The sequence below is a fragment of the Limanda limanda genome, chromosome 4, assembly GCF_963576545.1.
Source record: "Limanda limanda chromosome 4, fLimLim1.1, whole genome shotgun sequence".
Lineage (NCBI taxonomy): Eukaryota > Metazoa > Chordata > Actinopteri > Pleuronectiformes > Pleuronectidae > Limanda > Limanda limanda.
Genome location: NC_083639.1, coordinates 6,508,255 through 6,531,783, shown reverse-complemented (window position 1 = coordinate 6,531,783; position 23,529 = coordinate 6,508,255). Strand labels below are relative to the sequence as shown.

The 23,529-nt window shown below is 40.0% G+C and overlaps 2 protein-coding genes across 2 annotated transcripts in view; one reads left to right on the top strand and one right to left on the bottom strand.

Moving 5' to 3' along the window:
• Positions 1-4,346: 4,346 nt before the first annotated feature.
• terf2ip (telomeric repeat binding factor 2, interacting protein) lies at positions 4,347-12,166 on the top strand. Its single transcript, XM_061070201.1, has 8 exons — positions 4,347-4,399; positions 5,581-5,823; positions 5,953-6,092; positions 6,245-6,459; positions 9,255-9,735; positions 9,841-9,941; positions 10,589-11,488; positions 11,759-12,166. The coding sequence occupies exons 2-8, from the start codon at positions 5,594-5,596 to the stop codon at positions 11,978-11,980; spliced, it is 2,289 nt and encodes a 762-aa protein (XP_060926184.1). The 5' UTR covers positions 4,347-4,399; positions 5,581-5,593; the 3' UTR covers positions 11,981-12,166.
• A 662-nt stretch (positions 12,167-12,828) lies between these two features.
• Positions 12,829-23,529, bottom strand: part of iffo2b (intermediate filament family orphan 2b) — a 28,051-nt gene continuing 17,350 nt past the window's right edge. The window contains exons 3-8 of the mRNA XM_061069248.1: positions 20,882-20,977; positions 19,011-19,181; positions 18,088-18,245; positions 17,349-17,520; positions 17,103-17,201; positions 12,829-16,363 (exon numbers count right to left, since the gene is read on the bottom strand). Of these exons, the coding sequence (XP_060925231.1) occupies positions 16,100-16,363; positions 17,103-17,201; positions 17,349-17,520; positions 18,088-18,245; positions 19,011-19,181; positions 20,882-20,977 (960 nt within the window). The 3' untranslated portion in view covers positions 12,829-16,099. The remainder of the gene's footprint in view (positions 16,364-17,102; positions 17,202-17,348; positions 17,521-18,087; positions 18,246-19,010; positions 19,182-20,881; positions 20,978-23,529) is intronic.

Below are 23,529 nucleotides of genomic sequence, written 5' to 3'. Positions count from 1 at the left end.
GACAGACAGACAGACAGATAGATAGATAGATAGATAGATAGATAGATAGATAGATAGATAGATAGATAGATAGATAGATAGATAGATAGATAGATAGATAGATAGATAGATAGATAGATAGATAGATAGATAGATAGATAGATAGATAGATAGATAGATAGATAGATAGATAGATAGATAGATAGATAGATAGATAGATAGATAGATAGATAGATAGATAGATAGATAGATAGATAGATAGATAGATAGATAGATAGATAGATAGATAGATAGATAGATAGATAGATAGATAGATAGATAGATAGCGTTGTGACATCCATTGTGTTTATACACATTAAACGCATAAGTTATGCTTCCTTAAAGATGTATTCAGTTCATTATACTTATAAAAAACAGGATTTGAATATGTAATAGAGTATTTTTTTTACAGTGTTCTTTAGTACAGTGTAAATAATCGGAGTACTTGTACTGACTCTGTCCCTGTGGGCTCATTTTCAAACAGAAAAAGGATGGGAACATAAAGACCTGATCAGGAACAACAGGAATTCATGTGTCAGTGGTGAAAAAGCTGAGAGGAGGAGAGAAAGCCAGGGGTGAGAGAAGAGCTGGAAGTATGGCCCCTAAAAATAAGCCTTTTGGATTGGCAGCTGATGGTGGGGGGTTTCTGGCTCGGGGCCGGATGGTCCTCTTGGATGGCTGATGATGATGGTAATTAAATGTGTTCTTTATGTTGAGTCAGCATATCCTCACTTTGTTACGGCCGGTCTCTGCTGACCCAGCCCTGCCAAGATTCCTGAGCCGATCTGCCAAATCATTTTTCAGAAAGTATATTTCTGCTGTTGTCCGTCCGCACGGGGCCGAGTCCAAAGACAGCACTTTTTGATTTACACAAGGAAGTTTTTTTTTTTCTTCGGGGCTCCTTAAGAAACAGCAGCTTCATTTTTTATTCTCTATTGTTTTGGTATCCGAGAAGAATTTGACTCCCACCAGTGTGTGATACCTGATATGTGTTTGTGTGTCCTCGTGCGAGCGTGAAGTGATACACCTGCCACTGTAAGACCAATATAGCTCATCAGACATTATTTTCATTTAATCTGGTGTTTACATAGAAAACAACTCAGGAATTTGTATCAAGGCACTTCATGTTCTTTTAGGTTTTTACTGAAAAACACTTTATATGAGTAGAGGTAAACTTCAACCAAGATACGATGATAGTGGATTTATATTCCCATTGTAAAATTATAATCATTGTAGTTTTATAATGTAATAAAACGTGTCTTTATATTGCTTCATGAATCAGCATTATTTCCAATAACCTTTATTATAGTTTTTTAGTGATACAAATACTGCATTGTACTTAATGAATACTAAATTTATTAAAAAATGTATTATGTTGTGCTTTATATTTATTTTAATGCACAAGGACTGCAGAACACATTCACACATTAACATCATAATTAACACATGAATAAATAAACCTATTTACTTTTATTTCATTCATTGACTGCTCAAATCTTGAACAAAAAGGAGAAGAATAATGTCATATAATCTGCCCTCTTTCACAATGCATTAATTAACTAAGCAAATAATTCAATAAAATAAAACATTTAAATAGCTGAAGGCCAACACAGCCCCTCACATCCCTCCGTTCCTAAAGTTACAATTCATTTTATACCATTTAAAGTTTAAATAACACGTATCATTGTAATTCATCAACATAATGGTTTTACATGTTTTGTTTTTCAAATAATGTTTTAGATTATTTGGTTTCTTAGTTGAGATTCTTCCATAAATTGATTCCTTTCACTGTAATGCAACATTCCATCAATTTTATTCTGAATCTCGTTTTTAATTTTAAAGATCTCTGTTCCTTTTAAGTTATAATGGCTTTCTCTTTTTAAAATTATTTTTTGGATTAAAAAATCAAATAAAGACATTTGGATTTGTGGATTATCAGTCCAACATGAATCCATTGCCTCATCTTAACGTGACGGGTTTTGATTCAGTTGCAACACTGGGGAAAATTCTCACGTGTGTTCTTCCGCCCACAAAATTTTTCTGACGCTGTGCATCTTAGATTTGAACCTACAGGGTGGATCAGGTGGATTTTTTCCTCGTGATTCACTGATTAACTTGCACTTGAATATGATTGATTGAAACCTGAGTGGAAAGTTGATGCAATGTTGTGGATGACGCGATCTGCGATGACTCAGACGAGGCCGCTGCTGGTGAAACATACTCTGCATCATTCCTCAATTTGTCTGGTCTACAGAAAGGACTGATGTAGACCCTCAGTTCTTATTCAGATGTGGTTAAAACAAACCCACAATATTTTCAATTCTCACATATTTTAAAGAATAAACCGAACTATAATGTGGTTGTTTATAAAATCCTCAATGGATAAAATATTTATAAAATCCGACTTTATTGCAGATTGTTTGATGGATTGACACAACTATCTCTCTCTTAGCAGCCAGCAACAGGGAAAGAGCTAGTTGTGTCCGGCATTAATGAAACTAATGAGAAAATGTGTTACGTGGTGAGATATGTTGTAGGCAACTCTTGACTTTGTACAGAGCTGTATCTCCATGTTTCCTGTATTTATGCTAAGCTAGGCTAACTCCAAGCCCATATTTAAAGAACAGGCAGCCAAACTAATCATAACTCTCAAGAAAGTAAATAAGCATATTTCTCCAAATGCCAAACTGGTATCTATTTGTGGAAAATAATATTAGTCTGTCCAAATTTAAGCGAAGTTGAGAAATGTGGCTTAATTTTGCAAAATTTCTTCGGGGAGAGCTTGACACTGCTTCACATGACACAAAAGCGAAGGTGAAGCTTTGCTGTGTTTCACCAACTAATCAGTTCACCTACAGATCCACTGTTTATTTACCACATCGACAGGAAAGTTGCCAGTACCAAGGTGACACGACACTGGAGACTCAAACTGTTACCCTGAGAAGATTCAGTTGATAAATTCCAACAGGAGCTAAGGATTCGTACTGTGAGATGTCTTTGTACTGATGTGTATTCACCTGTTAGAGATTTGATCTGTTTCCTCGACTTGTTTCCAAATGCTGATTCTTCCTGATGGATGTTTAAAGGTATTTGATACAATGAACTTAATTTCAGACACAGTAAGAATATGATTCCATTCTTCTGCACTGATCAGTATTTAGGATATTGTTTGACTGACAGCTCTGGTGTTGACTTTAGTTGCACAGGGCTGCCCTCTGCCGGCTCAGACAAGCACCCAATTTCACCACAAGGGGACTTTCCTCTGTCTGAACCAAACCATGTTATACTGTGTTATGGTTTGTTGACCCGACCAGGCACCCTTTCCACGATTGAACATTTTTCCCTGAAAAAGAAAACAAAAATCTGATATTTACTCAACAGATCAGCTCTTTTGTGTGACGATGGTTCGGGAGTATGTGGATTGTTTCAGGATCGAGGTTCAAGTGAAGGATGGATCATCATCAGCTTGCAGGAGTGACTGTATCTAATATTTAGAGATTGTCCACAAACATATATTGATTTTGTTGCAACACCTCAGTGGCTGTTTGTATTGTTTCAGCTGGTTGAGCAGCAGAAGGAGAGAAGAATAGAGGCCAATAACAATAATGAAGCTGTCAAGGCTGTGAGGGAGGTGAGGGCAGCGAGGTGTCACGGTAAACAGGCCAGCCCAATTCCTTCCCTTCACCTCCTGACCAAACCTCAACCATGAACCAGCAGAGATAAATATGTGTTTTTGTATTTCATAAATACACAACTTCTACAAGTTAGAATTTAAGGAGTGAACATGTCATCAATTGGGTTTGGCCTTTAAGGGGTAATTGTATTGAAATAGTATATGTGAAATGATTTGATTTTTTTTATTGTAAGCTTTTGGTGCATTGAAGAACTGATGAACGCAAGAAACCCAACTCAACTGTAACCACAACATATGTGTTGAGATGGAATAAGTTGGACTACATATTGTATGGTACATATATATAATTTTCATATATGGTTTGAGAACATGTAACCTCCAGACAGAGAGGAAGACAGGCCCTGGACAGAGTAAAGCTTGAAATCAGAGCAGGAGTTGCAGCAGCTTCAAGAGGACAATCAGCTGATCAGAATGGATGATACATTACAACAATCACATCTAATGTATCATCTATTCGGTTTGTGTGTTCAATTCCACGTCTGTAATTTTTCTCTGAGCTGAAGCGACCTCACAACTACCTATCAATTGAATAAGAGCAAAATATAGTATAATGTGTATTTTTGTGATGTTATTTCATAGGCGAACAGAGGGGGCAGTAATGACACACTGACAGGAAACAAGTCAACGAAGAAGAGAAACACGGAAGTGGACTGTGTTTTGGTTTCTATCGCGGCGGGAAATCTCACGGTAAACTTCTAATTCAGTATCTAGTCAAATTGTCGTTTTCTATATAAACACAGCATCAGTTCATCATGCTGAATATCTGTCTGTAGTCTGGATACGTTGAAGCTAAAGAAGCAGACGAGCTACTTGTTAGCTAAGTACAAGTCAGTGTCAGAAGAGCCTTAACTTCCATAACTACTCTGTTAAAAGTAAATGTTCGACCCAGGAAAAAGTTGTTTAGCTCAAATTAAGTATATTTGGACAAAGGCATTTTTATACGATTTTACCGCGACACATTATAACATTAGACTATTATTAGTCATGCATTGTAAAAGCAGGATTTTACTGTAATAGCCCTGAAACTTATGATGCTTTCCATCATGGATTAATCTACTAATTATTTTCTCAATTGATTTAATATCTTGAGGACTGATTTTCCAAAAATTAAATACATTCTGAAATCTGTGATGCATGTTTCCAATTTGCACCCAAATAGAAGCTTGTTTTGTCCAAGTGATTAAAGATACAAACAAAAATATTAAAATAAGTGAAAGAAAACATAGTAAATACATGTATTTGAGAGATTGGAACCATCAACAGTTTGTATTCATTAAAGGAGATTGACGTAAAAGTCACCAAAATCATTTTCAATCAATCCTCACTTCAGCTCTGCTTGTATATTCTGTCAGGTAGTTTATTTTATATATATTTTATAAATATTTATAATGTTGTGTATATCAATGACTTTAATCTGTAACTCGTAGACCAAAGCTAAAAAATAACTAGAGCAGCAAACTGTCAATGAACTGGCTATGGAAGATTCCAAGTAACAAATGTTTTCATCTACGATCAATCTGTTTCTTATATATAGCAATTTACAATTTTCTATGTATAACATCCTGAAATAGTGAAACATTCACAATATGTCAAATGTCTTGTTTAGGTTGACACATAACTTAAATTGTCAGCCAAGGAAAGAGGAATGTCATCACGTCTAATATGGTGGAGGCATCTAATATTTGCCATTTACTTATAAGAAAGAGGCTGAATAGATTATCAATTCATCTGTTATGTTAATATTTTAATATTAGTTATTATTATTAAGTATTCAGTCCCTCACTCTCAAAGAACTAGACACATGGCATGAAAAGGCTTAACATTAACATGTATTAAGTTCTGTATGTGAATTTCATCTCTTCCACCAGGAGACACGTGACCATGCCGTCCAAGCAGCAGGATGTTGCCAAATCTAATATGTCCCCCGGACTCTTCTTGACCGCGGACGGTGAACCCATGTCTTTCTTCCTACGACCGGGTCCCGTCAAACGCAAGCTGCAGCCGCTCATCACATCTGGAGGAGGGATGATGTGCAGTGTCCAGCAGCCAGGAGCCATCCTGCTGATTGACAAAGATGATCGAGGCGCTATTCCTGAAACTGCTGCTCACTGGTAGGTGCTGGACTGGGATGCTGGTAGAAAATGTTTAAAGGAAAGAATACAGTGTTTTAATTAGTTATAACAAACTAAAAGAAATTGAAACACAGTAGGAAATGAGGTTGCTGTCGTTTTTTCCCTCAGGTATGTGACCATCAGTTACATTTATGACTGTATCGAGAAGGGTAAACATCTAAACGTTGAGGACTACAGGTTAAATCCTGAAGACATCCCGAGACATTCTGCTAGACGCGTCAAGAAAGAGGGTTCTTCTGTTCTCACAGGTGGTACAATATGAACACATAAAACCATTCTGTATTGTAATGTGTAGACGGCTTTTGTATTACCTGTACGATTTGTTGTCACATTAGGAGTAAGTGTAATTCAGTTTGTGTTTGACTGACTTGTGTTACATACCTTGTGTCATTATAAGTAGGCAGGGCTCCCTATTCCGCTGACGAAGATGCAGCCATTTTGAGTTATGTCAGGAAACACAGGAGCGAGACGGGGGGAAACCGGCTCTGGCAGGAGATGCAGAAGCAGAGTGTGACCAGTCACAGCTGGCAGTCGATGAAGTATCGCTTTAGGGTCCAATTGGCCCAGAAGTTGTCTGAAGCTGAGGAGGAGAGAACTACAGAGGAAGAGACCAAGGTAACTTTCCTGAAAGTGGGTGTCACCTGTTTCTACACATCACATGTTTTTTTCAGAGTTAGGTTCAGGTCGGTCCCTGCATGGAGTCCAATTCATCTACAGCAGCTCTCGTTGTATATTGTCAGATGTCACTGTCGGGGGGGTATTGTCTAAATCCATTGTCTTTTGTGTACTGATGCAAATGAATGTTGATGGGTGTAATCTTAAGTTTACATATTTCAATATAGCATAGGTGTCAGTAGTGGCCAGCAATCAATTAATAGTAGAGGGAAAAAGGTGGTGTTATTTTTTAATCACATATTCTTGGGGTTTCAGAATAAGGTTTTATTGGCCAAATAAGTTTGCACAAACAAGGAATTTGACATGGTAAAGTGGCTCTCAGTGTGCTTACATAGAATACACATCACAAAACAAAACAATACAAACAGTACGACGGTCTAAGAAAAGAAAGAAAAGAAGCGCAGGGATAAATATTAAATATTCCTTAATTTCATCCAGGTCGTCTTTGTGTTTTAGATTGGGGCTGTTAAGATATGATAAATGTCATCTTGTGTGTAAAGCTTTGAACTGCCACATCACATTTTCAAATATTGCAATGTTCCTGAATTTCCTTTCAGCATCGGATTAACTATGGGTGATGCTGCAGAAGCTGTCGGAGGAGTGTATTTTTTGATACAACCACTAGATGGCAGCACATTTTAATAAATCTATTGTACACCCGAAATTGTATTATTATAACAAACATGAAGATATAAAGAGTGTATTCAAACAGCCCCTTTTCACATACTTTCTACTGACGATCCTGCAGACCACCTCATACACCGCGTTCCACATTATTATGCAGATTACACTTTGCTCATATTTTCCTAAATAGTAATGCACAGCCAGTCAGTATATTTTTCAAGTCATCAACTGTTAGAGTATAATTCAAATTTTATTGAACAAACCTCCCAATGATAACAGTATTTTTTTCAAAAATAAAAAACTCAAAATGCAGTGTTCCAAATTATTATGCAGAGTTTCAAGATATTTTATAGGTTGTAAAGAACTAAAAATTGTCATTTGTTGAATTTGCAGCATTAAGACGTCATATTTACTGAAATCAAAAAAAGTTTGAATCAAAAACATCTTAACAGGTCAAGTTACATGTCAACATAGGACCCCTTCTTTGATATCACCTTCACAATTCTTGCATCCATTGAACTTGTGAGTTCTTTGATAGTTTCTGCTTTAATGTCTTTGCAGGATGCCATAATAGCCTCCCAGAGCACCTTCTTGGATGTGAACTGCCTTCCACCCACATAGATATTTTGCTTGAGGATGCTCCAAAGGTTCTCAATAGGGTTAAGGTCAGGGGAAGATGGGGGCCACACCATGAGTTTCTCTCCTTTTATGCCCATAGCAGCCAATGCCCCAGAGGTATTCTTTGCAGCATGAGATGGTGCATTGTCATGCATGAATATGATTTTGCTTCGGAAGGCACGGTTCTTCTTTTTGTACCACGGAAGAAAGTGGTCAGTCAGAAACTCTACGTACTTTGCCGTGGTCATTTTCACACCGTCAGGGACCCTGAAGGGGCCGACCAGCTCTCTCCCCATGATTCCGGCCCAAAACATGACTCCGCCACCTCGTATTTGACGTCTCAGCCTTGTTGGGACATGGTGGCCATTCACCAACCATCCTCTACTCCATCCATCAGGACCATCAAGGGTTGCACGGCACTCATCCGTAAACAAAACAGTTTGGAACTTAGTCTTCATGTAGTCCTGAGCCCACTGCAACCTTTTTTGCTTGTGAGCTTGGTTTAGAGGAACGAATAACAGGTTTAAGAAACTTGCAAACCTCTTGAGCATCCTTCATCTTGAAGTTCGCGAGACTCCAGAGGCACCAGCGGCTTCAAACACCTGTTTGCTGCTATTCAATGGCATTTTAGTGGCTGCTCTCTTAACCCTACGAATTTGTTTGGCAGAAATCTTCCTTATTTTGCCTTTGTCTGAACAAACCCGCTTGTGCTGTGAATCAGTGACAAATTTCTTCACCGTCCGATGATCACGCGCAATTCTTTTGGAAATATCCAATGTTGTGATACCTTGACCAAGGAATTGCACTATTTGCTGCTTTTCAGCAGCAGAGAGATCCTTTTTCTTCCCCATTTTGCCTGAAACATGTAGCTTGCTTAATAATGTGGAACATCCTTCCACATTATTAATGTGGTTGTGGCCTTACACACAAACACACACAGACACACAAACACGCTCACTTCAGGAAACCCAGACCACTCGTCAACTACGCTGGAGAGCTTCAGGAAATCTGGGAATATTGTTTTTATACCTTTTCATATCCACCTTTGATTGGGCTCACCTGGCAAACTAATTATCACAGGTGTCTGAGATTGATTTCATCATCCAAATAGCCCTGAGACACAATACCATCCATGAGTCTAATTCAAAAACTAAAAAATGAATGTTTTTGACCCTTATATCCAATTTGCATAATAATGTGGAACGCGGTATAGTTTGTAGTGTTTATAAATATGTAGCCTGCAACTTCTTCACTGTTGATAAGAGACATAAGTTCCAAAATCTTCTAGTGAAAATGCTGCTTCTCCTCAGACACATTCGCCACAGCCAGAAACTCTTCAGACAGATCTAACACAGATTCAGGAGGAACCAGAGCTTATTGTTTCTAACACCACAGATAAAGTGCACCCTGTATGATGTTTTGGTATTAAACGCAAAGATCTAATGACATACTGTTTATAAGTGATTTGATAATTAGTTTTGGTGTTCCTGCAGATGGATGATCAGCCCGCAGCTGCAAGCTCACAACCTGAAAATGTCGACGCTGAAACATCGAACGTCTCTCAGCCCGAGGAGCCTCGTGTGGATCCACAGGAAGAGGCCCCTATTCCAGCTGATGGCACAGAACCAGAAGCAGCAGAGACACAAGCAACCAACTCTCCACAGAAAGAAAATGTGCCAGAGGACTCCCCATCCAGCTCTATAACCCCCCAGAAAAAGAAAGAGAAGCAGGAACAAAGACCACAGCGTCGATCAATGCGCAGGCAGCTGGAGGCGTCATCACCGCATGAACCTTACGGCAAAAAACTCAAATCTTCCTATTCGGCTGAGAAACTGTCCTCTCCTAAGTCTGCAAAGAAAACATCAACAGACTCACCGCCTTCAAAGAGAGTCAGAAAACTGAGTTCGGCAGCAGAGGCAGAGAGTGAAGAATTGGAGAGTGTAGAAACTGTCATCGCTGAAACGCCACAACCAGGTTTTCATTTGTTGACTCATTTAATACTAGATTTTAAACAATAGAGTTTTAATAAAATGTCCAGTCATGCTGATTGTATGATCTCTTCTCCACCATGTTCCTCAGAGGAAGAGTCAAACTCGTTGGAGAAAGCAGAGAAGGGAAAAGGGAAGAGGAAGTTTGGGATTCTGGAGTTGGCTACAAAGGAGTTTGAAGATGAAAGTGAGGTACGACTACACAACACAGCACCTCCCTTTGTGACCTTATGTCGAGGCAAGACTTCTTCTCCAGTCAGCATGACATTACAAATAATATATAAATAGCTATGCAAATACACATACACCCAAGCACAGTAAAAACAAAAAAGATCCATCCCATAGATATCTACATGCAATAAGTGATCAGAATCCTTCACAGTTTGGTTTTGAATTTCTGAGAGATGGCAGGTCATTGGGGAGTTTTGTCCAGAGAGCAGGAGTGAATTGTCTTGATCTTATTCTTTTCTATGTACATAAAAACGCCACTTAATGAAGTGAGAGGTCAAAATATTCTTTTGAGCCTTTTTGTTTGTGTCTGAAAGAAGCAGACACACACAACTGAGAGGTTGAAACAAGGGAATGTTATTACTTTGCTGAGAAATTACATAAACAATCATAAAACAAAAATTTCTTTAATATTGCTATGGTCGTCGAATGTTAATATCAGGAATAGTTGCTAATATCTTTTGTATCTTCGCTCAGTCTGTTCTCATCCAGCTACAAATCTTTTCTATGGGGTTAAACACAAATGATGAGTCACAGACCTAAACTAGTTTGTTGTGACAGAATCAGAAGTTGTTCTTTATACTTGACATTGTTTTGTTGCTGTCTCTTAGTCTTCTGAGGATGAAGCTGCAGATCTCCATAACCCACTTGTAAAAGCAGCGATACCGACCACATCAGCAGAACCACGTCTTCAGTCCTCAGACACGACTGCAGACCTGGTCTCTGTACAGTCCCGACCTACTGCAGCCCTCCAGGAGGAGGCTCAACAGACCCAGGCGGTCAGCAGTTACAGTGCACCAGAGAAGGGCCGCCCTGAACCTGGTCCTGCAGCTTCTGACCCTTCAGCTTCTGGTGCTGCAGCTTCCGATCCAGCAGCTTCTGGTCCTGCAGCTTCTGGTGCCGCAGCTTCTGGTCCTGCAGCTTCCGGTCCTGCAGCTTCTGAACCTGAAGCTTCTGGTCCTGCAGCTTCTGATCCTGCAGCTTCCGGTCCTGTAGCTTCTGGTCCTCCAGCTTCTGATCCTCCAGCTTCTGATCCTGCAACTTCTGATCCTTCAGCTTCTGGTCCTCCAGCTTCTGATCCTCCAGCTTCTGATCCTGCAACTTCTGATCCTTCAGCTTCTGCTACTGCAGCTTCTGATCCTGCAGCTTCTGGTCCTCCAGCTTCTGATCCTCCAGCTTCTGATCCTGCAGCTTCTGGTACTGCAGCTTCTGATCCTGCAGCTTCTGGTCCTTCAGCTTCTGATCCTTCAGCTTCTGGTCCTTCAGCTTCTGGTCCTTCAGCTTCTGGTCCTGCAGCCACAAAGGCTTTGCATGCAGCCTCCAGGGCCCACCTTTTCATATTTGACAGTGAATCTCAAGAAGAAGAGTCCCAGCCCCTCACTGGTGACAATGCGACAGCTCTGTCCAAACCACAGCCACTAGTGAGGAAAGACACTGCACCATCGCTGACTCAGATCCAGTTAGAGGAAGACATGAAGCAACTCAGCGCTCTTATGAACCAGACAAATCAGGTGAGTGTTCCATTTGTTTTCGCAGTGTGAGTTAGACTTAATTATATTTGTGTTTTTCTAAAAGATAGACGGCCTCCTATAGATCAGCTGAACAAGTCTTACTGCATTTATTTTGTATTATTTACTCTTTATTTTTGGATTCATAGAAATAAAGCCATGAAACAAGTTCAGACTGAAATCTATTGCCAATAACTCATTCATATTATTGGTTCCTACTCTGTTTGTCTGTTTGAAATACTTTCTAACCTCCACAAATGCTTTGTCTTCTAGGACATAGTTAATGTGACCAAAGCTCTGTTGAGGACCAGTGGAGATTTCTCTGCTGCGCTGGATCTGCTTTTGAATCCGTCCACCATTCATGGACCCGTGTGGATTCGCTCTGATGACGATCTGTTGAGCTCCGCTGATCCTGTGGTCCGCCAGCAGCTGCAGGAGAGGTACGGTGAGAAGGAGTTGGCCAAAAGAATAGTGTTTCTCGAGCTGGAGAGATGAAGGAGAAGATCTAGAAATGTACATCGAATAACAAGTATGACAGTATGACATGTCTTATTTATTCAACTTCTTTCAAAATGACTAGAAGATTTTCTCCGCAGAATTTTCATTAAATCAAGTTGGAGAAATTTGAGGATTAAAAAAGACTCTGATTTAAAAATGTTAAGTTTGTATGTAAATGACTAAATATATCCTATTAATTTGTGAACAAAAGCTTTTAATACATTTAAACATTGTAATACTTTTATCATTCTTATGTCTGTTTTTAATATTTTTGATTGTTTGTCTCATTAAATTGCTGGAAAATGCATTTCTGTTTGAAAACTCTTGCTGTCATCTTTTAAATATGTTTTGTGCTTTGTCAGACAGATAATAAATAGATTGCATGAGATTTGTTAAGACAATTCAGTTTTTTCACAGTGGTTAAAATAAGTCAAATTAGTACCATTTAAACAAAAGAACAACACTTAAAGTATTCTTAATATTACTTATCCAAGTTCTTCCTTTTTTATACATTATTTCATTATTAAATTTTTCTTATGATCAGGTTAATGCATGAGTGCAGTTCATCTACTGTAGAATTAACTGAAAAGAAAGTAGTAGAAAATACTGATCCATTGTTCAATTAAATCGGCTCTTAAAAACAGATTAATTTTCTCACAAAACAAGTTAGCAGAAAATTTTTATGACAAGATGGTAATTTTTTTTTCAAAACTACGATATTAACGATGAATAAACTGGCTTTCATGTGTAAAATTAAGTGAACTAAACACGTCACCTTTAAATCCTTAGATAAGAGAAGAATATAATGAATGTGAGCTATGAGAAAAGAAGCTGATTCATCTTGATTTTTATCCAATCCACCATTTTATTTCCTTTATTCCCAATATCAACTGAGTACATTCATCACTTTGAAACGATCTGTCCCGGACCAACATGAATACATAGTATCAGTAGTTTAAACCCCCAAAAAACAAGAAAAGAAATCCATTTAAATTAACCTCTTACGTGGATCAACCTGTGATGCAAATGAAAAACAAAGACCAGTATCTGAAATACGTCTGTAGATTTTTACCCAAATATGGCCACGAGTATTGCTGCACCTTTTTTTTTTTCATCTCCCCATTATGTTTATGGAATCAAAAGTCAAGGCAATAATGACGACAAACATGTTATGCAAATAAACACGTGAAACCATATGTCAACACAACCATTTAATCCCAGATCAACACTGATAAAACCCACTAGTATAAAACCATTTGAGTAGGAAACATTCACATCCACCAGGATCTACTTTACATACACCTAGGTCACATACTGTAAGTTGGTAAGAACCCGTTTAGTAAAGCAACACATACCAAGGTCTCCGTTAAAGTAACAGCGCACCAAATATCCCTGGATTGAAACGGCTACATTTTCTCAGCGTTTACCTGTAAGGTCTTTAGAGGAGGCCTCCAGTGAAGCTACATTCAGCAAGGAGGAGTGCTACAGTATCTTTAAATAACACAGCTGGGATGTGACCTGCTTCAAGTGATGGAACAGTGGAGATAATACACCAACATGTCTGATAGTCTGCAAGAGTTAGTGATTCTGGAACACGACAACACGTTTTTCATGGAGATGTCGGCAAACTAACGTGTGTGTGGCAGGGCTGTACAAACACTGAGACTGAGTTAGTAGGATTCTATAGCTTGATTTACATCTTTGTCGTATGTTACTGTACATGTTTGCTTTGGTTGGCTGGTTAGTGTGACGCTCTGAGTGAAGTGAGAGACAAGCGTAGTGTGTTGATACCTCCGCCAAGGACGTCAGGTTTTCACCCATGTCTGTTTGTTTTTGAGCAAGAACTTCTGGACGGATTTACACGAAACGTGGTGGTGGGACGTGGCATGAGTCAGGGAAGAACCCATTTAATATCGGTGTGGATCCAGATCAGGGGCAGAATAATTCATGGATCTTGATTTAAAGAATCTGGCATGTTAAGGGGACTAAGGCAGATGTAAATAACAATCTGGATCTGATCACAAGGGGACCGTTGGGCCTTGGCGGAGGTTTGCGCTCTAGTGAGACCTGCTTCTTGTGGATGTTACAACCATACAATCAATAATGTGTTTGATATCACAGCTGAGAAGTACAGTAACGACAAAAGTATGGCTCTTTGTTGCTGATCAGACTGGTTTTACATCAAGTCAAACAAAATGCATGTGACGTTCTCGACGTTCCTCGTCCTTGTCCGATAAAATAAATTCATTTTTTAATAATGGGTGATCTGCTGTGGTCAAAAGATCTGGAAGAAGTTAACTATTCCTGAAAATATAATAAAAGCTGAATATGGCAACATTAACATTGGTTAACTAAGAGTAATCTGTGAAAAAAGCATTTTCTCTGCCACAAATTAATCAATGATTAGAATAGATATGATTTTTGATTAAAAAACGTAGCGCACAGTCTGCATTGCAGCTATTTAGTTAAAAAAAATAAAGTTATAATAAAAAGGACCCATAGCTCCTTTTCCTCCGGAGAAACATGCTGAAATAAGAAAAGGCCTGCGTTTTGACATTCTGCTTTTGTGAATCTTCCAAGAAAGAAGTAGCACTTAAATCTTGGATCCAGCAAACTGTACAGACATTATAATACAAGATCCCCTCTGTCCCCATGCGTTGGTCAGTTTCTGCACGAATCCAGTGGAAGCACAGAAACTGCTGGACATCTCGAACGGTTTCAAAAGACTAATACCAACACAAAAAGGCCTCTGGGGTATACGATCACATGCCTACAGCTCTCTATGTACAGTCTGACTCTATAGTCGAGCCCCGGTTCAGGAGAGACAAAGCAGGATGTGCCACTCGTCTGGAACAGAGCCCCCTGCAGGACAGCAGGAAATAATAACAACACCAAATAATCAAAGGAATATTTCTCTGATATACAATGAATAATGACATCTAACAATCATACTTGTGTGATATATGTGTCCTTTGGCTTTGCTTATGAGGTTTCAGAGCCTTGTTTGGCTTTGACAACTTCAATTTATTTGATTTCTTTTATGAAAACGACAGTATTTTACTTGTTTGGGATGATATGTCTTTATGTGCTCAAAATTAAACTGCACAAGCTGAGAAGAATCTTTCCCATGTAAAATAAATCTGAGACAGCACTGTTTTTGTAGCAAGTAGCGTTGGTGTTATTGGCGTGATTCGTCCCTTCTCTAGGGGGCGCTGTTCCAGTTTTACTGTTGATGTCCACGACAAAACAAATGTAGATTATTTTTCACACTCTAACTCTCAAAATGATACATAGAAAACACCTGCTTTGCTGAAAAGGCTAATCGTATTTGAAGAGAACCGCCGAAGGGTGAAAGCCAGTCTGAAAATATAAGGCCAGCTGAATTGCATAGAACTTCAGTAGTGCACTGATGCATCAAAAGGCTGTGCTCCGTTCCTCTGTCAACTTTGGCAACCCTGCAGAATTCCCCCAGAAACCAGCAGAACTCCAACACCATTTGTCTCCGCTCGTTGTCTCCACTCCTTGGCAGGACACACACTGGATCGCAAATCACACGACCGGGACTTAAATAATACAAAAACAAAGCAGTTTTCCAATCGAGGGGAGGTGACTTTCTGCGATCTAAAATCATAAATATTCAAATTTAAAAGATGGATGCATTTTTTTTGTGTGTATGTATGTGTGAATATATTCGTTGTTCACCGAACAAGAAGCACAATATGTACTATTTTCAATTCCTTTAGAAAAAAAGGACTTTAATTGGGTAAGAATTTGTAGAAAATATTTCTCAGCCAGTTTAAAACGTGTGAGAATTTGTTTTTTTTTCTCTCCGTCAAAAATGATGTGAAGCTCTGGACCAGCATTCAGTGAGGCAGCAGTGAGGAAGAAAACAGCTCGGACTCTTTATGCACCCTTTTTCTCTTTGTAAAGCAAAGACGCCCCCTCCTCCAAACCACTTAAACAACAGAAATAGTATAAAAGCACCAGTTCTGGGCCTGCATCAGTGACCCTGACCATCTGAACTTTAATGGGTCAAACAGGCCCAGAGTTAAGTTGGTCCACCTCGAGCCGGGTGGAGCTCCTTACACTTTGAACCCCTGTGATCACGAGCGGCGGTCAGGAGGAGATGGGACAACTGACGGAGACTTCCGCCTCGGCGTCCTTGTCCAAGATCTCGTCCTGGATCTCATCCGTGTTCCCTGAGTCGCTGCTGGCCACAGAGCTGGCCACAGAGCTGGCCACAGAGGGAGAGTTCCTGCCGCCTTTGATCATCCGACGACAAGTCTCCATCTGCACGTCCAGGCCTCGCTTCATGCTGCACATCTCCATGTACTCGTGCAGATGTCGGTTCATGTCGCTCTTTGCCGTGGCCAATTCCATCTAAAAGGTACAAAATATATAGATTGAAGGGTAACTGCTAATTTAGTTTATGGATTTTGTATTTTTCAGCTAAAAAAAAAATGTTTATTATCGGCTGCATTTATTTACGTTTTTAACAAAAAAATATAAGAAATGATGCTGTAGGTAAATTAAATGAATCCATTAACAAAGTATGGCCATGTTTCATAATAATGAAACTGTTCAATATAATATGAATACGTTAAAAAAAAAGATATTCACAGAAATGATGTCAAACGTAGAACAAAGCTTTTACAAAACATTCCAGCAACTCAAACAGTTAAAAAAAACCTTCCTCAAACTAAAAGAAAACGATTTAACTATATAAGTTGAAACCATTTCCCATCCTAATAATTTTTCATGAAATTTAAGGAATAAGGAAAAGTGCATGTTGTTTTTCGTGAACTTGCATCAAGTTGTGTGATAGGCAAATGATATTAAAATGGTTGGCACACATTTCCATTACTTAAATACATTTCAGGAGCCACATTCTTGGATTTCTGTGTATAGAAAAAATGTAATGTTTTATAAATGAAACAACAATAATTCCCAAGTATATATATTTTCTTTAAGATATTTTTGGCCATTTATAGAAAGCACAGCGCAAGTGTGAACTGGGGAAAGACGCAGCAAAAACTCAAGGTCAACATTTATATTACTGTTGGGTTATTATTTCACACACACACACACACACACACACACACACACACAGGTTGTGTACCTCGATCTGGCCGATGGTCTCCTGGTACTCCTCCTCTCTGTTCTTAAATAGTGACTCGGTCTCATCGATGAGGCTGCCGAGGCTTCCATCCTGGGAGTCCTGAGAGAGCACAGACAGAGCCTCATTCATCATGCATTAGCAGACGTCTCACACTGCAAACGCAGCAATGATCTACGCTCTGACTTGCATGAGCTCGAAAACCCTCTACGCTGTGTTGAAGGAGCCAAAGTGCAGACGAGGTCTCACCGGATCGGCCACTTCGCCGTTGCCGTTGGTCCCGCTGCTTGTTGCGCCGTTTGTTGCGGCGATGGCGGCTGGCACGTTGTAGTTGGTGAAGTCCTCCCACAGCAGCAGAGTCTCCTCGTTCTCCTCCCACGTCAGGCTGTCGCATTCGTCGTCGATTTCGAACGTCTCGCGCCTGGCAACAAAGGAGTTATCTGAACAATGTCTGTGCGGGACAAGGACAGAGAAACGGAAAGAAGAAGAAAAGGAAGAGGAGGAGAGAGGGAGGAGAGCAAGGGAGAAGTGTAACAGCCACCAGATACAGAGAAGGTCGCATGCAAAGAGGAAGACGTGCTTTTAAAGAGGATGAGGAGATGGAGAGGAAACAATACGGACAGCTGATTGAAATGATTACGATTGTTGAGGATTGGTATAAGAAATGATTGAGAAGAGTGGAACAAATAGAGAGGGTTGTAACAAACATACAAACTATTGAAGAAGGGAGCACTGTGGCGTAAACAGAGACTGGTACAGTATAGATGCAGAGATTTGCTAAATGACCATTCTGTATATGAGATACAATACTCCATAAAAACACTAGAGGGAGATGAAGGAATAATGACAACAATTCCATCTCATCTACTGTGCTGATGTGATGCAGCTGTAAAACATGCACTTTCATTCACAGCTATGACTTCTTGGTGCTTCTGATGTATGTGTGTCTGTGTGTGTGTGCGTGTGTGTGTGTGTGTGTGTTACTTACAGCTGGTTGAGCATGCGTTTCATTTCGTCCGTGATGTTGAGCGTCTCGGGAACCTCCTCGTCCTCCTCCTCTGAAAGGCTGGGCTCAGCATCCATCTCTGAACTCTCCTCATCAGACACTGCTTTACGCTCTTTCCTCCTGCAGCAGGCCATGGCGCCCTGCAACACACACACACAAACAACAACACACTCTTTAGATTGTTTATCCAAGATGAACCCAATGAACCCAGAGGCAAAATGTAAAGAAAACAACGTTGTTTAATCAATTTTTTCCCTTAATCCTTGGTCATAGACATTTTTGTATATGTTATTCATCTGCAAACATTGAGGAAAGAAACTGAACATGTGTGTTCGATGTCCAACTGAAGCTAATTCATGGTGCTGGTCTCTGGTTAAGCACAAAGACATAACCAAGTGGATTAGACAGATTTGAGATGCAACAAACAGCAGAACACATAAATCAAACAGTGTTATCTGCACATCTTTCATTTAAGGCAGAGACACATTACAAAAAATGACATTATAGAATCCTCCAGCTTGACTCACAGCAGATTTATACTTAATACTTTACACTGGGCTTTTAGCCAGAATTGTGGGCGGCGAAGATAACCCATCAGCATTTCACTTTGTGTGTGTGTGTGTGTGTGCGTGTGTGTGTGTGTGTGTGTGTGTGTGTGTGTGTGTGTGTGTGTGTGTGTGTGTGTGTGTGTGTGTGTGTGTGTGTGTGTGTGTGTGTGTGTGTGTGTGTGTGAGTGTGTGCTGCGTTTGTGCATATATGAGTCTGTGTATGTTGATGTGTTGATGAGTTTATTCACAGACATGCATTCCTGCTCTGGCTTCATTGACAGAGCGTTTTTCTTCGATTACTTTCAGCTCCTCTGACAGACAGACGCACAGCTGATGGACGGACGGACGGACACCCACCTTCTCTGCGAGCGACCGGGCCGGACTGACGCTGAACATCTTGGACATGTCCTCTGAGTTGCGTTGCTGCGCCACATCGCACAGTTTGGCCGTGATGTCGATCCGCCTGCAGATGTCCATGTCCACCCGCCGGGCTTTCTCCTGGATCTTGGTGTCCAGGTCAGACATTTGCTATAAATTAGATAAACAGAGATTTAACAGATACATGTGCACCTTCTCACACTGTGTAAACTACAGTATGTGAACTCGATGCATTGTGGCAGCTGGAATGTTTAGCAAATAAATTCCTGGTCATATTGCCTCTCTCAGTTAGTTAGTGTTGGTTAATCCATCTCTGTATCAGAGGCTGTGATATGTGGCTAAATGTTTGTCTAACATATATTTATCTATAGTGTTATAAATCCAGTGATGCCATAGGGGGCATGTTTTTCTTCAGATTTGGTTTGAGATTTCAAATGTGTAAGCCTATGAAAGCCTATGACTATAAACTTAAACATATTACTGTCCCTAAACTATCAAAATACATTTTCAGATTTATAGAAACCCTATAATAAAATAAACCTTTAAGGAGTAACACTCTCTGCTTGTAAGATTCATTTTGGCAATTTCCTTCATGTACAGACATTGCATTTTCAACATGGTTTTTCATCAAATTCTGCCAATTCTACTTGGTGTTGTAAGTCTCCAATTGACTGTTTTCCCAGTATACTAGCTTTGCAGGTGAAAGAAGAATGTTTACAGTACTCAAACTTTACTTTTGAGTCTTTATTTTGTCAATATTATAATTAGAATGTCCCTAAGTGGAGCACATGCTTCCACTAAGGTCCAACAGTCTCCTTAAATCCAATCAAGCTGCACCAAATTTCACCCACTGATAGATATCAGTCCCCTTAATGTGCCAGATTTATTTCATCAAGATCCATCAATTATTCCTTGAGGGAACGGGGGAGATGTTGAAACAATCTCTATCCTGCAATGTTAAAGAAAGTAAAAAAACGATTCCTGGATCCGTACCAGTATGGGTTCCTCCTCGACCCGAACAACATCCTTCCACTAAGTTTGTTGATGTTTTTGACTCATACTTACAACATGAAAACCAGTCAGCCAAATGAAAGGATACAACTTCCGGAGGTAAAAAAATTTTGATCAGATTTGTTTTGGCAAATATGGACAAGACAAATGTCTCATGTACACTGTTTCCTCTTGTGGAAGCTTTGAATGTAGGACTAGAATATAAGACGAGGGTCAACACAGACACAGACACAACCACAGACAGTATCACTGTCAAACTACTACTACAACTCAACTTTAGATGTCTCCACACAACCTCAGAGGTCCACAACAGCCGTGCCACTTACCCGCTTCTGGAATCACACATTGGGGGATGAAGTAAAACACAGAAAATAACATGAAAACTTCTACAAGGTGCAGATGCCACAGTGGAGATAAGCAGGATAAACAACATGGCTTTCTGAAAAACAAATACTTCAACTGACTATATCTATCAGTGGGTGAGCACAGGCTGGGACTGGGCCCAGTGCGGTTTATTACAGCTGGATATCACACCAGAGCAGAGTTGCCAGGGAACAATACAGAGCTGTACAGGACAGGATGTGCCCTTGATCTACAGCTGCCATTGGAGCTATTTTCAATGAATGCTTGTCTCTGGGGGGGGGGGATTTATATATTTTTCCCCGAATTCAAACAAGGTCGGAAAGGAAAGGGTGTGTTCAGTGTTAATCCTGCTGCTGGAACACATATCAGTCATGATGTGTTGAAGAGCGGGAGTGAACCCAGCAGGTTTTCTTTATGATGTGACATCTTTGTCCGGCTAGAGGACGACGTCACCCTCTCGCTGAACAAATACTTACGTCAGTCATCAGGCTCTTGAAAACCACGAGTTCCGCCTTCAGTCTGTCCACCTTCTCGCTCAGCTCGTCCTTCACCTCAGTCGACTCCTGGGCACTCTGAGTTCAAATGTCACATACAAGTAAATAAACGTCCTAATTGGGTGAGTGACATGTGTGTTTGACAGCATGAACTGCTCTGCTCACCAACGTGATTGGATTGACTTTATTCAGTTACCGTTTCTTAACTGGACTAAATAGGTCAAATGAGTCAGTTAAACAAACATCTGATACAATCTATTCAAAGTGAAAGTGTCAAAGGGATCAACATCACGGTTGTATGACATAGTTCAGGATGTGGCTACAGGTGCGGTAGATTAATAACTGGTTACGTTCTGACAAGGCCCATTGAAGAAAATAAAGCTTTTATACATTTATACTGTTTTACGATGCTTTAAGTTACTGTTTGGCTCAGTACCCATGAGATTTATGTTCACCTGATGCAAATGAGGTAATGGAACGCAGACGCTTAATGTATGTTATGTTATGTGCAAGTATGGATTTGGTGGATTATTTCCAACAGGCTGAAACTTAAATACATTTTTTATAAATGTTGTATACATATTCATATTTGGACCAAGAGTTAGATGAGAAGACTCTCATGTGTATAAGTTGAATATAAAACAATTTGCATTAGATTGATAATTTAGCTTAGCATAAAGACTAGAAACCAGGGGGATAAGCTAGCATGGCTCTGTCGAAAGGGAAAGGAAATTCCCCCCCAACACGAACCCTTCAGCTCAATAGTCACAGGCGGGGTCACCTTGATACAGTAAAAGCTGTAATCAGAGTTTGTGCTTTTAAGCCTTAGGTGCAGCACACAAGTCTAAAGTGAATGAATGTGTGTCATAAAGTTACTGTTGTAGTCTGATTGTTAAATTGATAACCTTATTTTGTAAATTACGGCATACTTGCTATAATAGTAATTTAGTCTACAACACTTTTTAAAGCACTTTCTATATAAAAAGGGTTTTCATATTTGTCAGACTGATTTTATTAACTGATATTAATCGATGAAGAGCAGTAATATAGGAAATTGTGGATGTGATACATTGTTTTGCATTTTGAATTGTTGACTGGTGAATCGTAATTGAATCGTGAGGCTGGTGAAAGTGCACTTGTGAGCACACAGTCATCACAGTCATGTCAGACCAGCAGCACCTCCCACCTCCCACCTCCCAGCTCCTGTTCCAGCTGTGGTGGTTTTTCTTTGCTTATGTGGAGCTGAGTGGTGAGGAACTAAGCTACCAGTGCCTCAAGTTTAAAGCTAATTAGCCTAAAGACAAAATATAATATAGTTAACTTGTGTCTTGCTAGCAAACAGACAGAGGGAGAAGCAATATAAGGAGGCAATAGTTGACTGCGTTTGTTAGCTAGCAGGATTACGCAGAAATCGCTGGACTGATTTTCCATGAAACTTGGTGCAAGGTTGTGGTTGGGGTGTTTTTTTCCACATTGAATTTGATTTATTAGAGAATGGGTGTACATTCTGATGAAATATTTATGAGTTTGTGCAATTTTCTGCGGATTCAAATAAAAATCTTTCTCTAGTGGATTTAAATGGCTTTTCCCAGCAGCTGTATGGTAACAAATAGAGCTAGAAACCTGCAACTGGCAAAAAAATAGCTGAGAAACGTAATGTGGCCTCGGCTACAAGGCTTGTTTTAATCAAGGGAACTGTTGGGCCTTGATTGAGGTATTTGTTGTGGTGAGTGCAATATCTGGATAGCATACTAATCTCATTTGTTTAATACAGGCAGAAATAAATTAATGAAAACGTCAAGTTTCTGTGAATTCACTGCCTGGCATCACTTTCGATTGTATAAACATTAGCCTAAATAGTTGAGCTTTACTTGTTTAAACTTTTATGGTAATTATCTTTTTAGCAGCTATTCCTGTAAATCCCCCCTGAGTGGATGGCTGTTCTATTGAGCTATTTAACATGGGCTCTGATCTACAGACTGACTTTTACAAACAAAGTCTAAAAGGGCGATAAAAGCTGTTGACTTGAATCTGTCCCAATAAGAGCCTGTTTGTGCTGCTGCAGTAAGTCACTGCACAGCGACGCCCCCCCACCGGCTCCGGGCCCATGAGGATAACTGGCTGTTTGCATTGAATTTGTGTGAGCAGATTTCCGGCTCCCCCATACACATCTGCCCGTGTGCTTTGAATGGGTTAAAGCCCCCGGGGGGGATGCCACTACCTCACTCTATCTGGTGTTTTGCTGACCCAGGATCTAAGACAAACCCGTGTGCTGTCACGGATCGATCTGTGCTGAAGCAGAAACAGGGAAGGACACCGGCCAGATGAGCTCCTCACGCCGGCTGCTGGGATGGCGTTGCTCTTTGTGATGTAGCCCCCCCCCCCCCCCCCATGGCTTGACACTTAAAATTGATTTTTGCCTTGACATCTATTTCTGTTCGCATGCTCTGGACAGAAACATGATGGCAGGCTGCAAGTGATATTTTAATGTTTATATCTATATCTAGGTCAGCTGACTACTCCTGATTGGTTTGTATTGTGGTTTTTCTAAACTGACACACATCCTCCTGGTGCATTAGCTTCTGGCCGGCCGGCTCAGCTGAGTTCACGCTGCATAAACACAACGAAGC

What these genes read in the sequence shown, in the direction of transcription:
- terf2ip (XM_061070201.1), top strand. Translation starts at nt 5,594, where the DNA reads ATGCCGTCCAAGCAGCAGGATGTTGCCAAATCTAATATGTCCCCCGGA. An exon ending in CTACAGAGGAAGAGACCAAG is followed by an intron (nt 6,460 to 9,254) that starts GTAACTTTCCTG and finishes GTGTTCCTGCAG; the next exon opens with ATGGATGATCAGCCCGCAGC. An exon ending in AGTTTGAAGATGAAAGTGAG is followed by an intron (nt 9,942 to 10,588) that starts GTACGACTACAC and finishes GCTGTCTCTTAG; the next exon opens with TCTTCTGAGGATGAAGCTGC.